Genomic DNA, 25,265 nt, shown 5'->3' with positions numbered 1-25,265 from the left:
GGGAAGAAAGAAATCCCACATTATTGAGAACGCCATATTCACTTGATTAAACAATGTATTACAACAGCAGCAAAAGCTGCAACCAGATTATCCCACCACTAAAAAAAAATCAGACGCCAAAAAAATAGAAAGGGGTTTATACTGTCTGCAAAAAGAAAAACCAACTTTCCTTTTTCTTCAATTCAATATTCCACCTTTATTATTATTATCATCATCCTTTTTTCTTTTAAATTCTTGCAGCAGCTTTTTTTTCCACACCATATTCTCATCATCCTGCAGCAAAAGAACTGCCTGGAATATTTATTTCACAGGCTCACATTGGCTGAATTTTAGCAAGTATATATAGATACACACACACACATTAATATATATATACATATACATATATTGTGTATGTATTTGCAGCCATTACATATTCTTGATGATTCTGAAAGTGGGGTCCCTGCACTGATCTTCCTAAAACACAACACTTCTAAATACAATGCACAGATTAAACTAAACACAATTAATATTATATAACTAGCAACAGCTACTCATCTTCTCTTTTCTTTCTCATACACAACACATGCTCATACCCAAATCCAGCCTGTCAACCTTAATTATTTTATGAAATCCCATGATTTTTTATTTGATTTGTTGTTTCTCCAAAGAAAGAGGCATAGGACTTTGTATCCTGGCCAGGCTAAGAGATTGCTGTGGTTGGATTATTCAAACACACCATATACATATCTTGTCATAAGCCATTAGATTTTCATTTGTTGTTTCTCCACAACAACATAAGTTTTTTCTTTTTTGTTGAGTTGTATTGTCCGAAATTCGACGTGGGCTTGCCATTTGGATGAATTCTGTGGCAAGATGATGATCAGCTGGCTGGCTTCGCTTGTTGGCTAGTGGGATTCATTTGGTTTTCTTGAGAAAAAAAACAAAGAAAATCTTGTGAAGTATTTGAAGGTGTAGATGATCATTGTTTGAAGATATGCAATGAAATTCATAGCCGAATTCGACGTCCATTTCCAGGTATGGATGTTTTTTTTCTTCATTCTGATCTTGTAGTTCTTGAATTGAAGATGAATGCAACATGATATATATAGTTCATGCTGCGGAGTTTTTTTTTTTCTTTCTATTATTATGATTTCTTTGAAAATGAAGTTGTAGTATAATGTTCATTAATGTTGTGGAATGTTTCTTTCACCATATATTCTGTGTGTGTGTGTGTCCAGTTATAGTTCCATGATTGGTATGGAATTTTCTATATCAGGAAAAACAGACAGATCTAGTAATTCTGCAAATGTTATCTTGATTCAAGAAAATCTAAATTTGAGTTTGAAAATAATGTAGTTGAAATTAGATCACTCCTGGAATCCATTACATGACACATGAAAAAAGAATTCGAAGCCTCTCTTTTTGACCTTTTTTTTTCATGTGTACAACAACTTCAAAAGGTGTCTAATTTTTAAGATAAGACCACTGGTTTTAATACATTATCTTCTCATCACACTAACTCAAAATCCCATGAAAGGAATCGATGATGATAACAAGCATAGTTAGGCGAAGAATCCCTTCTCGAAAAGACACAACAAAATAAATAAAAATTAAAAAATAAATCCTTTTCAAAGTCTGCATGAGGTTGTAATATACTGTTTAGTACTATAAAATCCTCAAATAATTAGTCCCTTTTCCCACAAGCTTAACACCACTTGCTTCTCTCTCTTGACAATCTGTGGACATGTTGCTACCACTAATGATGTGGTTTTTGAGATAGTTTGTTAATCTTTTCTAGTATTTCTTTTTTTGTTGAAATCTAAGTGGCCACAATCTTTTGTCTGTTTTTAGGCATGACAACCAAATTTGAGCATCCGATAATAAATCCGTTGACTAGAAACAACAACTTTGCTGTGATCACTCATCACTGCCATCCAAAACCACAAGGCTGTCTGCTCACAGTGAAGAATCCTCCTTCCATGGATAGGATTCTTGAATCCCACAAAATCGAGTCGATGAGGAAGAAGATGCTTATGCAAGAACAACTCTTCAAGCACCAGGTACAAACATACATATCCCACTTCCAAATTCTCTCACTTTGGTTTTATGCTCAACTCAAGCATTGTGATCCAAATTTTCAGGTGCAGGAGCTGCACAGGCTATACAATCAGCAGAGGAAGGTGATGCAAGAAATCGAAAACGGGCTAAAACAACGAAAGGAGACAGACACAACCGTATCCGAGTTTACTATTAGGCATCACCATCATAGTCAAACAGAAACAGAATCCAAACAGAGTTTTGAAAAGGAATATACAAATCAAAGTAGCGCAGCAGAGAAGGCGCCAAGGCCCATCAAGTTCGATCTCGAGAACACCCCATCGTCAAGCATGCCTCCATTTGGAGATGATGATGATGATGGGTTGAAAAAGATGGACGAGGTGGAGGTGGAGCTCACGCTGAGCATCGGGCATTGCACCAGGAAAGGAAGATCGGAGATTCAAGATTCTGCTTCCTCTTCCTCCACCAAAACGGATAACGCGATGAGCAGCTCGAGCGTGTATCAAGAAACTACGCGGCCGCATTGGCTGCTGCAGGATCTCAGCTTGAATAGAACGTGATCGCCTTCCACAATTTCATATTCTTTGCTATTTGTTTTCTGATTTTTTAACCTAACATGCTGAGATTCATTCATCGTTGGAGCACTTGCTGTTTGTAGATTCCAATAATTTGTATAAACTATCTAACGCTTACTTCTGTACGTAGTTAAAAGTGTTTAGATTCCATCAGTTTTTAGGCTCATTTTTATACTAGTATAATTTGTTTGAGTCGACCATATTGGAGTCCATCTACTCCTTTTGAATTTGATTTTTGTATGGATATGGATATTCCAATTTTGATACTAAAAAGGTAATTAAATTAAGAGAAAAAGTGCATATTCACCCCTGTAATAGAGACCCCTATAGCGTATTTGATTTTTCGGACTTCGGGGATCTATTTGATCCAATGTCGACTATGGAGAGCAATACGCTATAAGGGTCTTTACTATAGGATAGATCTGCATCTTTTCCCTTAAATTAAGAAAAATTGATACGTAAATACATAAATTTTTAGTCAATTTATGAATTGGACATGAACTTTAATTTTGATACGAGAATATATAAATTAAACTCGATCGACCATTTGACTCAATAAGTCATTATTTTATTATTATTATTATTGTTGTTTGGCCTTGTCGATTTGAACTGCGCTTATATCTGAAGCAGTTGCACAATAGGATTGGAAAGTGCATGGTCTCATTTTCATATACATCTTTTGTTTCTCTGCTCAGCACGATATCTCTTTTCTTGTTTCTGATTTAAGATCTTCACTTATATTCACATGGACTTTTTTTTTTTCAATCTTGAACTCCCTTCTCTATATTACTAATTGCTTCGAAGTTTCCAAATGAGAAGTATAATATTCTTTTCTTCATTTCCTTGCTTTTATTGCATATTCCGCAATTGCACGTAATTATCCACCTTTTCCTTGCCTCAAATTCACTTGATCAGGGTTGCTGCTGTAAAAGAGCATAAATTAAATTTAGACAAAATTCATTTATATATTTGGGCCTTATTGATGTAAGCTCTCGGCCTATAACTTTATAGGCCCCAATCATCATTGTATTTTTATTTTAAATTCCTTCTGCCGCTCGAAAAGGTCTTTAAATCGCTTGTAAGTGATATTGTGTACGAGGATCATCTATTATATTATTTTATCCCTTCCGCTATTTAGAGCATCCGCATTGGTGCCTACTTGATAGGAGGGAACCACATTGAGTATGGAGGTCGCATTGAGATTACTTGATATATAGCCTGTAGTGGGTAAAATTCGTCAACATGACCCGTATCCAATCAGCACTTCAGGCTGGCTCAGCAAGCCAAGCAACCTGGTCAATCCAACCCAATTAATCTTTCAAGTTGGACCAATGAGCTAAACAGCCCGGTCAATCCAGCCCGACAAATTTCAAGTCCAACTTGTCTCAATAGTCCGGTTGGATAAATCGCACTTGGCCCAAACCCATCAAGTTAGCTCGCCAATCTGGCACGACCCTAAGAGGCCCAGTCAGTCAAGCATATTGGTCCATCTAGCCCAAGAAGCTATAGATCAACTTGAATCGATAACCAGGCTGGAGGTATCACATCCGGCCCAAGGGTTACCGCCCACCTTGTTGACGAAGTCACATGACCTAGCCATCAACCCTAAAAAATATCTTTCGCCAAACTGACACAGTCAAAGGATGAATCTTTATGATCCCGTCCAAATCGCAACAACTTGGAAGTGGAAAGCGTGGACGGATAAAGTCAGCTTGTAAAACCCTAGCGGCTGGCTGCCCTTTATATAGACAGACTGACTAGGTTACAAGGGAGACGACGAAAAATCCTACTTGCTCTCTACTTCTTGAACTCTCTCTCCACTCTGCCGCCAGGCTGATTACTCTACTGCGCCGCCTAGCCAACTTGGCCCATCTCCGCTTCCTATATTCCATTATCACAACACACTGTCACCGTTTCCACCCTCCGACGCCGCTTACAGCCTGGAGTCACCGCATACTCCAGCCTGCCTTTCTCTCTATTTCAATTCTCTTATCATTCTATTTTGCTATTCCGATACTGACTTGAGCGTCGGAGGCTCTACGGTCGACACCCCCACCCGGTGCTCAACCTAGGGCTCTTACGTGTTCTTGTGTTGACAGGTTGCTAGTGCCCAATCTATCCGGACGTGCAGACGTCAACTTCAATTGTAGATTTTAGCCTCTACAATTTGGCGCCCACCGTGGGGCCCTAGCAATCAAGCTAATCAACGCACTTTCCGTATATCTCTACAAGCATCAATCATGTCTGACGGTCGCGACGGATCTGAAACTCCTGATGCACCCCACGTGGTTGCTCAAACTACTCAGGCTGACCTAGCCGCCCAGATCGCCGCACTGACTGAACAGATGAATCAGGAACGGGAGAGGTGCAAGAAGTTGGAAAAGGAGAACGCCAACTTGTATGACCGTCTCGAAGCCATGGAGCCTATCGAGATCATCGAAACTCCCGGCTTCCGAGCCCAAGTGTCTTCCATGCAACCCCTGGGAGATACACCGATCACTCGCAAGGACAGATCCAACCATCTCATGACGGATCCGTCATCTTCGGTAAGAAACCGCAATGTCGTTAGTAACCTGACTGATCCAGGCCGTGCTACTTTGAATGCAGGAACACTCCGACAGGATGGAACAACCACCATCGGAGGACAACTCGCCCGAACCAACTTCACCACCCCGGGCATAGCAATGAGCAATGCCGTCGTAGGAGGCACACAACCTACTATACTGGGGCCCAACCTGGCGGTCGCGCCAAGCCAACCCAATCAACAGGCGGACGGACCCAGTCAGAGGAAGATCGCCCAAGAACAGTTGTTTGGGAATGAATTCGCCCAACCAACCGCGATTGGCCCGTATGCAATCAGAGACGAGGTCCTGGCAAGAAAGTTGGCCGAAATGGAGGCCCTGATCCAACGGATTCCTGGTGTCCCGGCACCCATCCACAAAAGCTCAGAGAATTGCTACGCCGACTCGCCGTTTGTGGATGAAATTGCTCTAGTTGAAATGCCCGTCAAGTTCAACTTTCCAATCATGCAAATGTTTGATTGAACAACGGATCCGATCGACCACATAGCTCAATACAAGCAACGGATGTTCACTGCAGCAATTCCTCGTGAATTGAGGCAGGCCTGCATGTGTAAGGGGTTCGGTTCTAGTTTGACAGGACCGGCCCTCCAGTGGTACACTCACCTTCCCAATTATTCTATTTCAAGTTTTGCTCAACTAACCGATATATTTGTGCAGCAATATGCTAGTAGCAGGAAACTTGAAAAGATATCAGAGGATCTTTACGCCGTGATCCAACGACGTGACGAGTCCCTTCGAGACTACATAGGTCGATTTAACAAGGAGAAGGTGTCCATTACAAATTGTAGCACCCAGACAGCGATCACTGCCTTTCGAAAGGGTCTCCTGCCCAACTCGGACCTCTACAAAGACCTCACCAAATACCCTTGTAGAACAATGGAAGATGTCCTCGCCAAGGCATGGGCACAAATCAAGTGGGAGGAAGATCAATACAGCCATCACCGATCTTCACCAAGCAGACACACTGGATGAAAAGAAAGATACGGCAAGACTACGGCTTGCATCCTACCAGCAGAGTGTCGCCAGACACTACAATCGGCATGTTCGCACTCGGACGTTCAAGCTGGGCGATTGGTTACTCCGACATGTATTCCAAAACACCAAGGAGATCGGAGCTTGCAAGTTGGGTCCAACTTGGGAAGGTCCATACTTGATCACCAAGGTGTTCGGCAATGGCGCTTACAAGCTGCAGGACAAAGATGGGCGCGACATCAGCAACAGCTGGAACGCCATCCATCTTCGGTCTTATCATTTCTAAACTTTCCATTCGATTATTTATTTTTTTCGTTACGTTTATAATTTTTTCCACACTGTTATTAACAATTTTACCCAGGCCAAGTCGGAACTACATCGGACTTGATCCCGTCAAAGGGTATGTAGGCAACTCTACGGAGCATGGCTCTACGGAGCTCAGTCCGACCCAAGAACTACATTAGGCTTGATCCTCGCAAGAGGTATGTAGGCAACTCTCCGGAGTGCAGCCACCAACCTCAAATCTACATGTCTCAGCCTGCGAGATACAAGCCGCTAATGATGACTCACCTACACGGACAACGTCAACCTGGATCTATAAGGAAGAAATCATCATCACAACATAGAGTCCAAGACCTTTGATCTCTAGCCATCCAGTCAAAGGAACCACCCAGCTTGGAACAATCAACGAGATAGCCACAATTGGTAGAAATCAGTACGACCCAAATCTAATGAATTCCAACTTGCTTCGACTTCAATTATTGTGTTTGGACAATTCAGAGCCAACAACTCTACAATTAGAAGATTTTGATTGGTAAAAATACTCCCAAGTCGACATGTTGCATGAAACTATATAATCAGTTAGCACTCCAAGGTGGGACACAACTCGCCCAAGTCAAACGCAAATGACAAGTTGGCTAATATCAGTCGATTCCAACTTGGACAACCAAACGAAATCAAAGTCCAGCCTGGCCTTGTTCAAATACAATAAATTTTCGACAAATGGGTCAGGCTGGAGTAGTTTAAAAATTCACCTAATTCGAAACTCCAAGCTGGAGCAACAAATCATTTTGACAAACGAGCCAGGCTGGAGCATAGCCTATTTGAATCGTCCCTCCTCTTTTCGCGAGCCAAGCTGGAATCAGCCCATTGGAAAATTGAATTCAACGGATTGCTTACAGGCTGGAGCAAATAGTTATGTCGACAATGAGCCAAGCTGGGGCTGTCTAAAAAAAAAAAAATCCAAGCTGGAAGATATTCACCTATTTTAAATTATCAAGCTCCAAATTTCAATAGAACAAGGGGAAAAGAAACCCCCAAGCTGGTGAAGCGCTCCAAAGCTCTACAAGCTGTATTTCGAAGAAAAAAAAAAAAAAAAAACTTCAAAATTGATCAATCACTCCAAGCTTATGAAGTACCAAATCTCACGTTGGCAAACCGATCCAACTTGACTCACATATTTACAAGCTGGCATTTAAAAATCCGAACTTGTCCACGCCGTCTACTTTGAAAGACTGACGTGAAACATCATTTTGAAAGACTGACGTGAATTTTTCTACAAACCGATTGGTTATACCAACTGAGACAACCCGACGTTCCGAGACATTCACCTCTACGGAATAGCTATAATGACTCTCCAATTAGAAAATTCTAATTGTAGAGTGGGGGGCTAACTGTAGTGGGTAAAATTCGTCAACATGACCCGTATCCAATCAGCACTTCAGGCTGGCTCAACAAGCCAAGCAACCTGGTCAATCCAACCCAATTAATCTTTCAAGTTGGACCAATGAGCTAAACAGCCCGGTCAATCCAGCCCGACAAATTTCAAGTCCAACTTGTCTCAATAGTCCGGTTGGATAAATCGCACTTGGCCCAAACCCATCAAGTTAGCTCGCCAATCTGGCACGACCCTAAGAGGCCCAGTCAGTCAAGCATATTGGTCCATCTAGCCCAAGAAGCTATAGATCAACTTGAATCGATAACCAGGCTGGAGGTATCACATCCGGCCCAAGGGTTACCGCCCACCTTGTTGACGAAGTCACATGACCTAGCCATCAACCCTAAAAAATATCTTTCGCCAAACTGACACAGTCAAAGGATGAATCTTTATGATCCCGTCCAAATCGCAACAACTTGGAAGTGGAAAGCGTGGACGGATAAAGTCAGCTTGTAAAACCCTAGCGGCTGGCTGCCCTTTATATAGACAGACTGACTAGGTTACAAGGGAGACGACGAAAAATCCTACTTGCTCTCTACTTCTTGAACTCTCTCTCCACTCTGCCGCCAGGCTGATTACTCTACTGCGCCGCCTAGCCAACTTGGCCCATCTCCGCTTCCTATATTCCATTATCACAACACACTGTCACCGTTTCCACCCTCCGACGCCGCTTACAGCCTGGAGTCACCGCATACTCCAGCCTGCCTTTCTCTCTATTTCAATTCTCTTATCATTCTATTTTGCTATTCCGATACTGACTTGAGCGTCGGAGGCTCTACGGTCGACACCCCCACCCGGTGCTCAACCTAGGGCTCTTACGTGTTCTTGTGTTGACAGGTTGCTAGTGCCCAATCTATCCGGACGTGCAGACGTCAACTTCAATTGTAGATTTTAGCCTCTACATAGCCTACTTGATTTTTTTAATTTTGATTTTTATACTTTTCATTTAAATTTAATTGTCCAAATTTAAATAATACAATTACTTAAAATTAAAATTACATTAATATTATATTAATTTTTGTATTATTTTTATTAATAGATTTTCACTCCACAGCTTGAGAAAATGTGCCTCATTTTGCACCAAAAAAGTGCCTCCCTAATAACGCATGTAACATTAAAATAAATATAAAATAACACAAGAATTGAATTATAATATAAAACACAACAATCGAGTCTACTCGATTCTTCGAGTAATACTCGAGTAGAGGCTGGCTGCATCGGCCTACTCGATCTCGCCCTTACTTAAGTAGGGGAGATCGAGTAAGGCGATGTGGATGCTCTTATAGCTCATTTCTTTTTTATACCAATATTAAGAAATGTAACCAGGGGGCTTAGCCCACTGGCCACCGGGTCCTCACTTAAGTGAAGTGACCTGGGTTCGATCCCTCTTGGGAGCGATTTTGGAGATTGGAGATATAAGGTGGATTTTGGTGAATGGAGAGATAAGGTGGTTCTTGGAGTGGATGGAGAACTAATTACTAACATCTAACATGACTTTGTCCGATCAAAAAAAAAAAAAAAAAACCAATATTAAGAAATGTATATATTGAATAAAAATTAAGGTTTCTATATCTTTCTAAGAGTTTTTTTTTTTTTTTAAATATCTTTTCAAAGAATTAATTGTTATTTTTTATAGAAATGAGTTACTTTTAGAGGGACAAGTGAAGTATTTCGTATTTTGTAATAAGTTAAAGATTCGTAGTAAAGCACTCTATTTGAATCGAATGCAATGATCACAATCAAATCCCGAACTTTTGACATTTTAATGAAAATATACTGAATTAACATAATTAAAATTGAATACTCGAACCATCACTAATCTAACAAAACTAGTACTGTTTCAAATTTAATTTCTGATCATGGAAAGATTACATGAATAATTAGACAATGACGTGGATTTTAACACAAATATGAGCTAACATCAAAGAAACGTCGTTCGCTTGATAATTCTTTAAGAATTTTGATGAGGCATGTAACCTTTTCGTCACTAGAAATTAAATTTTAGAATATTTTGCTAGTTTTTGTGATAGTTTAGACATTTCGTTATAATAATGTATATTTCGGGATATTTTCGTTAAAAAGTCAACAACTTGAATATGTAATTGTATTTATGTATAATTTGAGATATTTAATTTGGTTAAAAGGTGAAGTATGAATGAGATCTGATTCGCAAAAGAAAAAGGAAATGTTAAGTTAAGCTGAATTACAGGGTTAATTGCATAAAATGTCACCAAACTATGCTATTTGTATCAAATTTGTCACTAAACTTTAATTTGTTTCAAATTAAATACTAAACTTGTATTTTGTATCATTTTAGTGTTTAAATTCAAGTTTTCAAATAAACTTATTCCATGTGGCTATTAAAAGCCACGTAGTCATCTCCATGTTTGAACTTTCATTCTGACATTTCATCAAACACATGTTGTGCCTTTGCAAACTTGAACTCTATCTTTAGCATTTATTTAAACAGATGCCATTTATGAGTAGAACAATGAGTTTCTTCACCAAAAATAGATTAAAGGTACAACAATGAGATATTGAAACAACTAGAAGAGGCATATAATTTTCTCAAAGCATGTAGTTTTTCTAACATAGTATTGCGATCTGCCTGAGCATGGCTACGAAAGTCAAGTATTTTCATGACAGTTTAATGTCAAATTCCTATTAGTTCAGTAAATGCATCCAAAACAATGAGTTCTCTCTAGTCTGCATATTTTAATTGATAGGAATTGACATAATTTCACGTTGGACCAATCAATAGTAGTTTAGTTGGCTTTTCATAAGTACTCTCAGTTGTTTACGCCTTTCGATCTGAGGATTTATTCTCAACTTGTCCCCAATTTTTTGTTTTTCTTTTATTTACTCTATTTTATATATAAAAAAAATGATATGTCAAATCTTTTTAATTAATTGATTTACATGGAGATGACTACGTGGCTTTTAATAGCCACATGGAATAAGTTTATTTGAAAACTTGAATTTAAACACTAAAATGATACAAAATACAAGTTTAGTATTTAATTTGAAACAAATTAAAGTTTAGTGACAAATTTGATACAAATAGCATAGTTTGGTGACATTTTATGCAATTAACCCCTGAATTACATGAACCAATTAAATTATTTGGCGATGGAAAGGTCCCGTTGCAATTAGGGATGGCAGTGGATCTTGGACCCGGTCCAGATCCGTTTTTATGGATCTGAATCTCAATTTTTTGGACCCGACGGATCTGGATCTGGATCTAGATCTCAGTTTTGAAAACGAATCTGGATCTGGATCTTGAAATTTTAGATCCGGATCCGGTCCAGATCCAACCCGTGGATCCGTTTTATTATATATATATATTTTATATTTTATATTTAGTTTACTAATAATATTAACTAAATTAAAAATAATAAATAAATTATATTCAAAAGAATAAAAACTAAAAGTAATTAGATAAAAGTATTTTGTGTTATATTTTTCATGATGGAAATTAGGTGTTGTTGATTTTGTGAAATTTTTTTAATTTAATTTAAAATAGTAGATCCATGGATCTGGACCCGTGGACTCGCGGATCTGACGAATCTGGATCTGGATCTGGATCTGAATCTGGATCTAGTATATGAAAATGGATCTGGATCTGATATTGGCCAGACCCGGTCCAGATCCGGCCCGTTGCCATCCCTAGTTGCAATACTTTCACATTCTTATCTATACACTAATAAAAGGTACTCCAATTCTGAAATGAATTTATTTATTTGATGAAATTAATCGAACACACGTCCAAAATCCAAATACTACCTTAAATTTATTTGATGGAAAGGCAATACATAAAATAAAAAAAGAATATTGAGAGGTGGTTAATTAGGCCTGGTGCAATCAATCCTAATCTCACCCTTGTTCCCAGTGAGCACGTCGACTCTCCCGAGCTTGGTCATGGCGGTGGCGAAAGCCTGGAAGAAGGCGGCGTTGCTGGAGGCGAACTGGTTGACGGCGTTCCTGGAGCGAGCGTCGGTGAAGAGCACCTGATCCGACGTGAAGAGGCCCCTCCCGCCCTGCAAGTTTCTGAAGTAGGCGTTGTCGAAGTTGTTGGGCGACGCCGGATCCATGTTGATGGCGATGCGCGGGTCCACGTTCACGGGGCACATCTGCTGCAGCTGCGCCGCGTACTGCAGGTTCAGCGACCGGTCCACCCGGGGCCGCACCCGGCTCGAGAACCGGCTGCAGTGGGAGAAACCGATCGTGTGCGCCCCTGATAATGCCACCAGATCTGTCGTGTCGAGCCCGTGCCCAGCGAACATGGACCGGAGCTGGTCCAGATTCATGCCCGGTCCGGGTAGACGGCGTTGGACGCTGGCTATGCTAGAAATTCTACCATCTCTTCTTCCTAGTTCCACTGGGTAGTTTGGACCTCCAGCCTGTTCATATACTTAATTAATTAATGCTATAACTAATAAAACAAGGTTGAATTTACGCAAGAATAGAATAGTTACCAAGTTGACAACATCTCTTGCAGCCAATGCTAAAATATCAGCACATGAAACTTTGTTGCGGCACTGAGGGTTGCTGTCCACAGCTGCCTTGGCCTTAACAACCGTGTCGAAACCATCTCCGGCCAGCGAAAGGTTGTCGGGGTGGTCCTTCTCCGCCTGCCCGTTAGGCGAGGCTATCATAATGGAGGCGTCGCATCCCTGCAATTAAACAAATTAACCAACAAGAATTAAACTAGCTTTTCTAAAAAGAGAATCATTTTGTATAGTAGTAGTACGTACCCTGACGAAACAGTCGTGGAAGAAGAGGCGGAGGGTGGCTGGAGCGGTGACGAAAGTCTGCCGGAACTTGTTCTGCACGGCGGCCCGGACAATGGACTCGACATTGGGGCATGTGTTTCTGTAGAAATCGGTTCTTAGTTGAGCAGTGGCGGAGGTGGTTAGGATGGCAAGAATGAGAGGAAGCAAAAGTAATGGTGTTTGATTCCTCATATTGTTGTTGTTGTCTTTTACATGCAAGATTGTGGTGTGGTTTGGTGGGAGATGGAGAGGCCTATTTATAACTGACAAATTACAAGAATGAAAATCTTTGTTATGATTTTTGGACTGTTAGACTATGCAACTTGTTCATTTCGGTTGGATTGTGGGAGGGTTGTCCTCTCATTATATTATTAATTATCATATTAAATTCTGTTTTAGCGCTGACTAATCAGATTGATAATTGCTTTAAATCATTGGTATTAGGCTGTAATTGTTTTTACTCAGTCATTATGCTTACTTTGTGCTACTCTTTGAGATGTGATGCTGCATTTTGTGCAAATGCACATGGACTTCTTGCATGAAAAAACGTGTGGTTGACTGTAGGTTTTAAGAAGGGAAATCATGAAGAAGTCAAGAAAAATTGTAGAAAATTGAGATAGAAGGAAGCAAAATTAATTTAAGAGACAATATCCAATGCTAGCTTTTTTCATATAGCAAAGAAAATTGTAACCATGTAGATAAAAGTATGGAACTAATATATAGTCGCTTTTTACTATTACGCTTTTATACATGACTTACATGATTTACACACAAAAAATTTATATAATCAAAATTCATGTAACACAAATTTAATATTTTCATATAAATTCATGTAATAGTGTTATTTACACTATTAAATGGATTTTGATTACACACAAAATCTATGTAAATCGTGTAAGTGAGCAAAGACACAATAGTTAAAAATAGCTACTATTTCTATATTTTTAACAGCTAGCATGATCATGATTTCTTATTGGTATATACTTTTGGTTAGAATGAGATGTTGCCTCTTAATTTAATTGTTAGTATACATTTTGATCGAGATGTACGTTGATAGCATCTCTGATGACATTAAATGCGAGATAACATTAGTAATGCCAGTATTTTAAATGCATGGTGCACATGGTAATTTGGGTGTCCATATGATGAGATAATTGTTTTATTTTTGTTATTGGTTTAGTGCTCGTTTGGTTCAAGTAGAGGAATGGAATCAAATAAAAGAGTGGAATTGTAACAATAATCATTACTTTTATTGAGTGTTTGATTTAACAATGGAAATGAATCATTAGTAAGGGATTCCCTTTCTTTTGTTTCCCCTCTATTTTGAGGGGTAACAAATTGGGTGATTAGGTTACCCTCAAGTAAGAGTAATGATTAACTCATTACTCAAATCAAACATCAAGTAATGGATTCAATTAACTGAATTCCTTTCCAACCTCTAAAAACACCCAACCAAACGTGGGCTTAATCTTTTAGATTTTTATTTGCTTTGAGGGAGAGAGAGAGAGAGAGAAATGTCCAATTTTTTTTTTTTTAGAAAAGAGAAATGTCCAATTTAAGAAGGAAGTATCTTTACTATTGCTAGTCTGAAGTAATATACTCAAATTGGAGTCTTGCAGGATGTAAATATCCACGTTCAGCTGGCTGGCTGCTAACTGTTTATAATAATAATGCTGCAATCAAATTGCTGAAATTGTGGATAACAGTTATATATAGTGACATTTTTTGTTTTTTTATATATAATTATTGTTCACATAATTTACACGAGACGCTTATACGATTTCTGTGTGTAGCTTGATAATTGAAGAGGCCACGATTTGACATGCTCATGTATGAATTGGTAAAGTCTAGATTCGTCTAAATAGCCAGACAAAATATAGTATAAGAATATAATGAATGATTCAGAGACAAATATGTTTCTTCTTTCCATTTGCTTCGTTTATGCTGACGGTAAAAAAATGTGAAATGAGCTATAAATAGCTATAAATAAGACAGCTGGAGCTGCATTTTCAAATTCTGATATACATTATACAAAGAATAATTAACATATATAATAGAGGAAATATTAAGTGGACCAATTGGGACGACGATTGTATTTAATTCAGTATCCAGTATCATCACGTCACTAAGGATTGCATTTTTTTTCTTTTCTGAAAACAGAATCTTTATAATTAGTAAACGATAGTTGGTCTAGTAACAAGAAGAAAAATTAGGACTATAACGTTCCAACTCCCAAGTAGCAATTCCCATTAAATATGTTAAGAGTAGATATCTTTTCAAGTGAGATTTAAAGTAGATTTTTTTTTTTTAAATAACAAAATAATTACTAATAAATATACAACATAGCATCGACACACCCACTGAAAACAAATAAGAACTGTAATAGAGCTAGAAGCCAACTTTGTTCTTAGAGACCATTCCACGCTTCAATTTCCAAAAACAACAAAAAAGTCATTAAACAAAGCTATAAGCCAAATTTGTGTTGGCCTCACATAGTTGGTTAAGCGAGGGAGTGGCAATCTGGCCCGTGATTAATTAGTACCATTTTTATTTTTTTGAAATGATTAGTGTCATAATCAGGATTAAAGTTATCCAACCAAAGTCTAATTAAGTAGACTCAAACACGAAGAACATGCTATTTCGTCAAATTATTGTTCTTCACAAAATACTTAATGACGTTTATCCTGATCGACCTAAACTCACATGGATGACAGTTCTATACAAAGCAAATATTCGCTGTTCCCCATCTTTATATGCCATTCAACCCTCTCCTTTATTCGGTTAACTTCGCGCATGTTAATGATCCAAAGATTCCTAACCAATAATATACCTATAAATCCCATGCTTGTCTTCTAAAACAATAAAATAAAATAGAATATAAAGTTCCTACTTCCTAACATCAATATAGATATGAATATCTGGAGCCAAGTATATCATCCAAAGAAACTGACTTTAATTAGAGATAATAAAGAAAGAACCCTCCCCCCCTCCCCACACCCACACACACCCACACACAAAAGAAACAAAGAAAGTGAAAACAGCCCAAAAGATCTTACGGCCCCTCATCCAATAGTAAAAGAGAGTGTAATTGGCTAAAGAGAGAGAGAGAGAGCGCGCATCAATTATCTTCTCCAGTCATATCCTAATCATACCACAATTTACCTCCACAAATAAAACCAATGGGCTGGATTTGCCACAATCCACCAATCAAGATAGAAGCCAATATCCAGTACCGCAAATTCAGGTATCAACCTTCTGCTATATTGGGTAGAGAAATCACTAGAGAAGAAATGGCAAAATGTTCTGAAGGAATGCAATAATCCTATGCACAAAATGGGATATCGCCACAAGACTATATGCTGCCAATGAGCACTTATAGAGATATAAGATGGATAACGAGTGATAATGTAAGTACTCAAAAAGTTTATAGTTGAACTTGAATCCATACCTAGAGGATTCCTTTATATGACACTTGAGCAAAGAATCATTTCAACACTCAAAATCATCTGGTTGTATATAGGCAAAGGCAATGCTTCTTGATTACACTTGATATGGTATCGCATGCCCAACCAAAACGACAGTAGTTACTTGACAAGTATATGCCCAAACAGCGCAGTTCATCAAGGTGAAATCAGATATATTATTGTAATAAGGACAAGACGATAAAAGAGGTCTTGAACAGATATCGATGGCGCACCCTTACACCTCCCAATATTGCAGTCAACCACCTGCCACCGACAAAATCAAGCCCCTCGGATTAAAATGGATGCAGACAACTAATAATTCAGGAGTTCAACAAAAAACAAGCATATACCATCACGGAAAGGGATGACTTATCAGAATACTATGTAATAAGAAAAAAAGTGAAGGTTATTATTGCTGCTGAAAGGTACCTGTACATAAGCATATGAGAACTTTTAGCTGCCTTGGAGGACTCTTCGAGGATCAAGCTGCCCACTGCAATAACTTGAAGGCACAGCAGAAAGTTCTTGCCTTCCTTTCCACTCTTCACCAGGCTTCAAAGTGATAGGTTTCTCGATTGCAGCTGCCTCAATGCACAGCATATGCTTATACTCATCATCTCCAAAGTCAGCCATTGATTTTGCCTTCTTATCCCAAGGATTCCAGACAACTACAAACAAAACAAAGTTCTTTAGATGGAAACAAGTATTAATGACAGAAGTCTAGCCAGCTTGACGGAAAAGAGAAGAATAGCATTCTAAAGCAAGACAAAATTATCAGGTTTCTCATAGATACAATTCTCAAGTTTGACCACATAATCGTAAACTAAAAACAGAGATTTCACAACTGGAGAAAATGCATAAACCTTGAGTACACAAAGATATAAAATCAACCATACCAGCATCAGGAAGACCATCTTTACGAATGACAAAGGTTCGCTTCTTCTCATGGTCCAAAATTGCAATCTTTGTAGGTGTGCTCAGATATATCTTGTCCACCTAAGAAATATTGAATTAAATAGAAAATTATTAAGGATATTAGCCAACACATTTAACAAAAAACAGATATAAGCGGGTCTCCTGAACTTACTTCTGACTCAAAAGTGATTGCATCCCCTTGTTCAGTAAATCGCTGTCTATTTTGCAAATTATCCAGATAATCCAGTGTCTCCAATCCTTCAACACGTACTTCACTGCAATGAAGTATTCAACAAAATGCTATATTTAACATAACTGAATAGTAAATGCCATGCATGTTATATTTTTTTCTCTGGTGTATATTTGGAAAGTATTACCATAACAACGTAAATAATTATTCTGAGGTGAATATGAATAAAAAGTAAGGGCACCAAATCACAGTTCTCTAGAATTAAAAGTTTCACCAACAAGAATCACCAATTTTCACAACCTTATATGCTGTCAAAGATCCTCTCGTAACATTAAGTTATCATATTATCAGAAACTAGCAAAATAGAACTTAACAAAGAACTATAAACATATCTATGTACATAAGTGCATGCTGTAACAGTGAAATTGATTCACAACTATTTCTTTGCATATTTCTTTGATGTGCAGGTTTTGGTGCCTGTAATACCTTTGTATCTCCATGAAATAGTAAAGCAGTCAAGATACAGTTTCTTTACATAGTTGCATGCAAACTTTTATTGTAAATAGATAAATGAATACAATAGAAAAGGCAACTGCATCCAGAGTTTAAATATCACCAATTTACAGATAATTCATAATTCAAATTTTTAAAAAAATGTTAAAACTACCTGATATCAGAAACAGAGAAGTAGGTATGATAAGCAAATGTGAATGTAAAAGGTTTTCCATCAGGGTTGGTGTTTCTGATACGGGAAGTCAACATCAGATCTCCAGCAGGTCCCAGAGTTACCCGTAGGCGGAACTCAAAACTGCACAAGAACCAAAGATCGAAACATGAGAGATTCTCCCAGGGACCAAAACCTAAATGTCCCACCAATAAATCAAGCACACGGTCCACGGTTTACCTATGAGACCAGATTTTCATGTCCTCTTCAGTGGGCTTCAAAAGCAAGTCTACATATGTCTTGTTCGACGAATTGACAGGAAATGGAGGTGGAGAAGGGTCAATGGACCAGAACCTGTTCCTAGCAAATCCATGAGCCTCAAGTGGTCCAAAGTTAGAGAACTGAAAAACAGAAAGCTCCATAGGTCAGGACCATGATCAGGCAAGAGGAAGGAAACATGGTTAAGAGCATATCACCTGCGGGAAGCATATAGGGATGCCTCCACGGATTGCCTTTGGAGGTTTGAAGATGGCCTGAATAATAAATTAAATGTAGGTTAAGAAAGCTGAATACACATCATCACATAGCATTATTCACCACCATTGAAAAGTTAAGCACATTGAAGAAAGTAAAGTCAAACAGAAAGTCAAGATTTCTCATTACAGCCTTGCAGAGAGGGGAAAAAACATGGCATTTTTACAGCACAACAGGACCAGAAATCCAGTCCCCTGAACCATTGATTAGTACCTTCTCCAACACAAAAGCATTAAAGAGAGAGGGATGGGGAACTTCCACCAGTAGATAGTTTCTGCTCTAATTACTTACATTCACATGTAGGAAACAGAACTTTGAAGCTTAGCAAGTTAGTGTACCAAAAGGCAAAACAAGAAAGCCTAAACAGCATAAATTTCAGGTCTATATAACAAAAATGTTGCCAATGCTGCTCAGAGATCAGTAATCCAACAAGCGCACTCCATGAGTTCCACAAGGTCAATCTCACCGCATCCACCATAAAAAGAGCATACTTTCAAACTATCAAATAATTTATCAGAAAGCCTTTAATATGTATTATGTAGTATAGGAAAAGAAACTTTGAGTCAGCTAATTACCCATTTCGAGTATCTTCTAGTGTAGCAGAGAACATATAATACAAAAAAAAGGATGAAAGGAAATGGTTTCTAGGCGTTTTTTGAGTATGCAGTTCACAAAGAACACTCGACTCTTGTGGTACACTACCCCTTTAAGATAATAGAATCAAATCTCAATCAGAAGGAACAAAACTTTGGCATTTGAACGAAGTCTTCTATTATAAAAAGAATTTGTTCTGGAGTGACAATTCTCAGAGACTTAATCCTAGGGACACATGGTAGCAGCTGTGAACCAGCTGACCACTTAAGTCCTAAGTAATAAGTATTAAGTCCCACTGATTTGAAAATATAACTTATTTAGGACTAGGAGCAGTCATGTTCTTTTCAGCAATGAAAGGATAATGTTTGGAAATTGATAGTCTCTTCCACGGTCTTATTCATTTCATTAAAAGCAACCGTATTAGTTAATCAGTACATACTATAACTCACAGACATGGCTAATTAATTCTAGCACCAATAAGACTAAATAAATTCAAGCTAAAGATACTTAAAAACATCAAACTAGAAACAGCAAAGCATTTTCTTGAATACTCTACTAACTTGAGCTGTGAAATTTGGGCTTAATATGATAGAGCACGGCCTTGAAGTTTTCTTAGTGGGAATCGTGAAGTAGCCAGAATTAATTAATTGAGTATTTCTTATTTAATTGTTTAGAGTATTGAGTTAGTGAATAAAACCCGTTCTACATGGGCCTAGGATTAGAGTTTGTTAGTCTTTATATATATTCTTGTTTCAGTTATTAGGGGGTTATCATTATCGTATTATTAAGATTGACGTTCTGTCTTGGCCTCTTTAGAGAAGTGTTCTTTATCATTCTCTGCCGTCACTCTATCAATTTGGTCCGACCTGCTAGATCGCTAGATCGAATGTGACAAGAGGAGATCAGCGCATGGACCAGATAGAGAAGGCAGTGGAAGAACTTCGTGCTGCCCAGACAGCGAAGGAGAAGCAAGCACAGTTGGATACCAAACTCAACGCCATCCTCGCTAAGTGGAACATTATGGATTTGCAGTCAGACGGCCAAAGCAAGTGGTCGTCGACGCCGGAGGATGAAAATCCCCTTTATCCACTGGTGTCACAGAAGATGGAATTACCAAGTTTCGATGGATTCGAAGCTCGTGCATGCTTGCACACGTGCAGAGCAATACTTTTTGGTGCACAAGATTCCTGCGGCGAAGAAGGTGGAGCTTGCCGTGATAGCTTTGTCAGTCTCTTCTATGTATTGGTACCAGTTGCTGGGCAGACGTGTACCCAATTCGGATTGTGTCACTTTTCGGCAAGAGTTATTGATCCATTACAGCGATGAGTCCGTTATTAATGGTTGTGAGGCCGGAGGCCCTGAGTGGCGTGAAGCAGACAGGTTATTTTTCTTTCAGTTATTAGGGGTTATCATTATCGTATTATTAAGATTGGCGTTCTGTCTTGGCCTCTTTAGAGAAGTGTTCTTTATCATTCTCTGCCTTCACTCCATCAATTTGGTCCGACCAGCTAGATCGAATGTGACAAGAGGAGATCAACGCATGGACCAGATAGAGAAGGCAGTGGAAGAACTTCATGCTGCCCAGACAGCGAAGGGAGACGCAAGCACAGTTGGATACCAAACTCAACGCCATCCTCGCTAAGTGGAACATGATGGATTTGCAGTCAGACGGCCAAAGCAAGTGGTCGTCGACGCCGGAGGATGAAAATCCTCTTTATCCACTGGTGTCACAGTCACAGAAGATGGAATTACCATGTTTTGATGGATTCGAAGCTCGTGCATGCTTGCACACGTGCAGAGCAATATTTTTTGGTGCACAAGATTCCTGCGGCGAAGAAGGTGGAGCTCGCCGTGATAGCTTTGTCAGGCTCTTCTATGTATTGGTACCAGTTGCTGAGCAGACGTGTACCCAATCCGGATTGTGTCACTTTTCGGTAAGAGTTATTGATCCATTACAGCGATGAGTCCGTTATTAAGGGTTGTGGGGCCGGAGGCCCTGAGTGGCGTGAAGCAGACAGGTTTCCTTGAAGAATATATTTCAATCTTAGAAAATAGGGCTTCACAAATATCTGATTTTTCCAATGTGCACTTCTTGGGATATTTTTTGGGGGTGGGTTAAAGAAGCATCTACATGCACAAATTACTCAGCTGTATCAACAATCAAGTTACTCAGCTGCTCTCCAGGCTGCTCAGAAAAGACCATGCAGCGTCACCGACACCACCAACAATCACGATGCTGTCAGCCTCTAACCTGAGCTACTCGATGTGGTGCAGCCCACGACCAAATTCCCTGGAGTCAACACAAGCAGCAGATGGCGAATTCCCCAGTGTCGCAGGGACCAACACAGGCATTAAATACTCAGCTGGCGCATTCTCATGCCTCCTCTGCACAATAGAACACTCAGAACGTTCGACATGTTTCCACAGAGGAATTCAGGAAACATATATGGCAGTTGGAACTTGTTCTCACTGTGGGGGAAAATATGGACCACTGAATCGTCGTCCCCCAAAGAAGTTACAAGAGATGATGGGTGATGAGGAAGATGACCCCAGAGTAAAGCTGGAGCAAACCGAGCAATGGAAGCCTACAGAAGAGGGTCACGAGCTGATGTAATTCAGGGGGGATGTCCGCGGCCAATTTCCCTACTTCAGCCTTGTGGACAAGGCTGTTTCATAGGGCGGGACAGTTGATAGAGCACGGCAATGGAGCGTTTTCTTAGTGGAATCGTGCAGTAGCTAGTATTATTATTGAGTATTTCTTATTTAAATATTTGGAGTTAGTTAATTAGTATTGAGTTAGTGAATAAAACCCATTCTACATGGGCCTAGGATTAGGGTTTGTTAGAGTCTTTGTATATATTCTTCTTTCTGTTATTAGGGGATTATCGTTATCGTATTATTAAGATTGGTGTTCTGCCTTGGCCTCTTTAGAGGAGAGTACTGTTTGGTCTATCTTCTTCATTGTTCTCTGCCTTCACTCTTTCATAATAGTAGACATTTTTTAGTTAATATGATTCACTCCACGAGAACAGTGGGTAGTATTAGCTAGAAGGCATAAAATGATTTGCCCAAGTAAAATGACATATGCAAGCAGGATAAAAAAGTCACTGAACAAGCACACTACATTCTCATTAAACACTTTATGTGAGTGCAAAAATAAATCATCTCAAATATGGTAGGACAGCATAACACCATTGCATGAGTAGTCTGCACATACCAATTGGTCCAATTCTGAATCAAAATACCAGCGTTTAATAGTGAAGTATAAAAATCCAAGATACAATTCAAGGAAATGCATATGCAATTAGGAATCTTATAAAATAACACAAATTAGTGAATGATGTCTGCCAAAGGTGCAAATAGTAAATAATGCAACAAAAATCAATTTCAAGTCAAAGAGTATACCTTACTACTAACAAAAAGCAACTCCTCTCCGTGCTCGTTCTTCCACGATGTTACATGAGCACCATAAAGATATATCTATACAGGAAATGAAGTCATAAAAGCTTGAAGATATTACAAATGAAGAATACTCAATATATAGTCCTCGAAATAAACAAAATTCAGATAGCATATTATACAACGACCAGTGAGATACTTGATTGATACACAACAGTGCCTTCTCAACAGTAAGATCCACATCCAAGAGATCGTGAGATGAAGAAAAATTACAATTACTATATATTTTCCTCATTATAAATAAAAGTGAGTCCAAACTGCTACAAGCAGCTCAGTTTAAGCAATCAACATCAGTTTAAATAGATGCGCACCAATTTAAACATCTAATCCAAACATCGATAGATAGTGAAAACAATATAAGCACTGAAATGCATTAAACCTCCACATTACGCCCTAAAACCCTATCGCATCACATTGTTATCCAAAAATGGCACTGTACAAGCACCATAGCACAAGGTACGACTTCACACTAAGGAATTAATCTAAATCCGCGCACTCCTCAGTCCTCATCACATAAAAATTACAGATCAAACGAAGCTAAGCCGAGATCAATCTATTCCCACTCTAACCTCACTACATCACCAGAAACACACAGCATAAACTGCACGAAGACGCCACAGCTAAAAAACAAATTCAACGGCAGTACCTCGACGGAGCTGCCGCGGAAGTCGCGGAGAACGACCTTCTCGAGGCCGTTGATTCCCTTGCATATTTGCACCGGAGGCTTCTCGTTCGCCGCCGCCGCCGCCGCTGCCGATGACATATCGTGACGTCACTGATGGAGCTCCGGGAACAAAAAGGGCAGTGAAGGTGCGTGCAGTGGAATATTGATTCTCTCAATTTTCCTTTAGCAGCAAAGCCTCATTAGTGAAGAAATTTATGTAACCGCAAATGGAAGTATTAAGTTTTGGTGTTTATATTTAGATTTTGTACTTTCGCTTTTTGAGAGAGGGTAGTGGTCGCGTGGGGCTCCGCTTTATCGGTAGCCCAGTCTTATTCACGGCAAGTAAGTCCACTTGTCTTTTTCTTTTTCTTTTCTGTTTTCTTTCTTCTGTTTTTTCCTCGTTTATGGCTTTATCCAGAAGAAATATACGACTAGATTCGTAAAATGGCCATTTTACCCTTGGCCCACCATAAAAAAAAATCTTATACGACGTCGGTTATCGAATTGTTGAACTATTCCATTATGGATCACTTAGAGTTGTAATTTTTTTGAATTAAAAGTTTTCAATCATAACAATAATTTTTCGATTTCAGGCTAACCCGTCAAGGCACTCGAACTGAAAAATGTACATAAACAAAATATTTAATATATTTATAGTAATAATTTTATAATTATAACAATACTCACATTAAATGAGTATTATTTCAACATCAAATTACATAACAATTAATCGATAACTCTCAGAAAGAAGGATACACGTAATTTTTCTAAAGGATTATAATTTTATAATTTTTACATATAAATATTTTATATTAAGTGTTAGAATAAAAACATAAAGAATCTAGTAATGAGTATAATTTTTGAATATTAACTCAAAATATATTCCACAAACATTTGAAAAAAAAAATCTTATGTACTAATTTTAAAAGTTTAATAATGAAGTTTGTAAATCAAATAATAATAATAATTAATTAATCACGCCAACTCACTAATTTTCATGTGAGCCATATTAAGCTTGGATTATTTTCAGGCTAATTCTATCGGATTACGATAATTTTTTAAATTAAATTTTTTAAATTTTAATTCTATCAAATTATCAATCAAGTTAAATTAACTATAATGGAGTATAGTCATGCGTCAACGCTCTCGCTGAGGACACCATCTCCGGCAACCAAACAATCGTCTCCGCCGACCAGAGCTTCGAGCTCGGATTCTTCAAACCAGGTAACTCTCCTCGGCACTACATAGGCATATGGTTGGTGGCCATCGTTTTCCACCAAATAATTCCTGCATAATTATCAAGAACTAATTAGTATAATGACAGGCAGGGTCAATCTCACAGAGAGCATGTAAAATCATTCAATTCCCTAAAATCTATATTTTTGGTGATGCCACCACGCCTTAATTTTGAGAAAATTAATTATAACTAAGAAATCAAATAACTCAAATAACAATCTAGAAATTAATCAATAAAAGGTAACTCGGCTCGAATAAATCCACACTAATTCAAAGCTCTGATCATCGACGCAAAGATTAATTAATCCCTATCAACCAACTAGTTATAGAATACCGTGATACGCACTGACATACCCCAATTCCTACTTACTGTGTCGATAGACGGCTGGATACGTCAGTCCTGCCTATTTTCCTTATTAAAATATAACCTAGCTGAATACGCTAGTCATAGATTTAATATTCTAATAGCATTAAGAAGAAGGAACCCAGTTTAGACCAATTATCCTAGATACTCTAGTAATAACTAATCTATCAATTTATTCCTTCTACGAACACGGTAGTTTTATCACTAATCATCCATATTCCAACAATTACGGATTGGAGGTGCTAATTGATTGTAATCCAAGTAAACCTAAGTTGGTCAGACTTAAATAAAATCAGAATTATCGTGAAACACAAGAAATTAATCGTAATCAATAGGAACTAATTTTAAAACCAATTAAGTCTCACAGATTAATAAATCAGTGTTTCGTTATTCTCGTCGAATTAAAGAATTAGCTACTCATGATTAAACTATAAGCAATCAAATAAATAAAAGCAAACATGAAATTAACAAACACGAAATTAACGAAATAAATTGCAATCAGAAAAAATTAATCTCAAACCGA

At 38.4% G+C, this 25,265-nt stretch overlaps 3 protein-coding genes across 5 annotated transcripts; 1 reads left to right on the top strand and 2 right to left on the bottom strand.

Annotated features, from left to right (window-relative positions):
- Positions 1-241: 241 nt before the first annotated feature.
- Positions 242-2,815, top strand: LOC131004599 (uncharacterized). Of its 3 annotated transcripts, none has more exons than XM_057931308.1 (3): positions 242-1,017; positions 1,834-2,042; positions 2,124-2,815. In XM_057931308.1, exons 2-3 carry the CDS (start codon positions 1,836-1,838, stop codon positions 2,598-2,600), a joined length of 684 nt encoding a protein of 227 aa, XP_057787291.1. In that variant the 5' UTR covers positions 242-1,017; positions 1,834-1,835; the 3' UTR covers positions 2,601-2,815. The 3 variants fall into 3 exon arrangements, with proteins under 3 accessions (XP_057787291.1, XP_057787290.1, XP_057787292.1); XM_057931309.1 differs by lacking the exon at positions 242-1,017 and adding an exon at positions 1,111-1,761; XM_057931307.1 differs by having other exon boundaries at positions 392-1,017; positions 1,834-2,815.
- An 8,790-nt stretch (positions 2,816-11,605) lies between these two features.
- LOC131004559 (peroxidase 16) lies at positions 11,606-12,996 on the bottom strand. Its single transcript, XM_057931270.1, has 3 exons — positions 12,641-12,996; positions 12,362-12,559; positions 11,606-12,286 (listed from the first exon to the last, which is right to left on the bottom strand). The coding sequence occupies exons 1-3, from the start codon at positions 12,848-12,850 to the stop codon at positions 11,729-11,731; spliced, it is 966 nt and encodes a 321-aa protein (XP_057787253.1). The 5' UTR covers positions 12,851-12,996; the 3' UTR covers positions 11,606-11,728.
- A 3,085-nt stretch (positions 12,997-16,081) lies between these two features.
- On the bottom strand, positions 16,082-23,532 carry LOC131004554 (putative glucose-6-phosphate 1-epimerase). Its single transcript, XM_057931262.1, has 9 exons — positions 23,125-23,532; positions 22,425-22,499; positions 18,368-18,424; positions 18,132-18,292; positions 17,895-18,035; positions 17,210-17,312; positions 17,019-17,118; positions 16,552-16,790; positions 16,082-16,386 (listed from the first exon to the last, which is right to left on the bottom strand). Exons 1-8 carry the CDS (start codon positions 23,239-23,241, stop codon positions 16,576-16,578), a joined length of 969 nt encoding a protein of 322 aa, XP_057787245.1. The 5' UTR covers positions 23,242-23,532; the 3' UTR covers positions 16,082-16,386; positions 16,552-16,575.
- Between the last annotated feature and the right edge of the window lie 1,733 nt (positions 23,533-25,265).

Source organism: Salvia miltiorrhiza, chromosome 1 (genome assembly GCF_028751815.1).
Source record: "Salvia miltiorrhiza cultivar Shanhuang (shh) chromosome 1, IMPLAD_Smil_shh, whole genome shotgun sequence".
Taxonomy (NCBI): domain Eukaryota; kingdom Viridiplantae; phylum Streptophyta; class Magnoliopsida; order Lamiales; family Lamiaceae; genus Salvia; species Salvia miltiorrhiza.
This window is presented reverse-complemented; position numbering and strand designations above follow the sequence as displayed.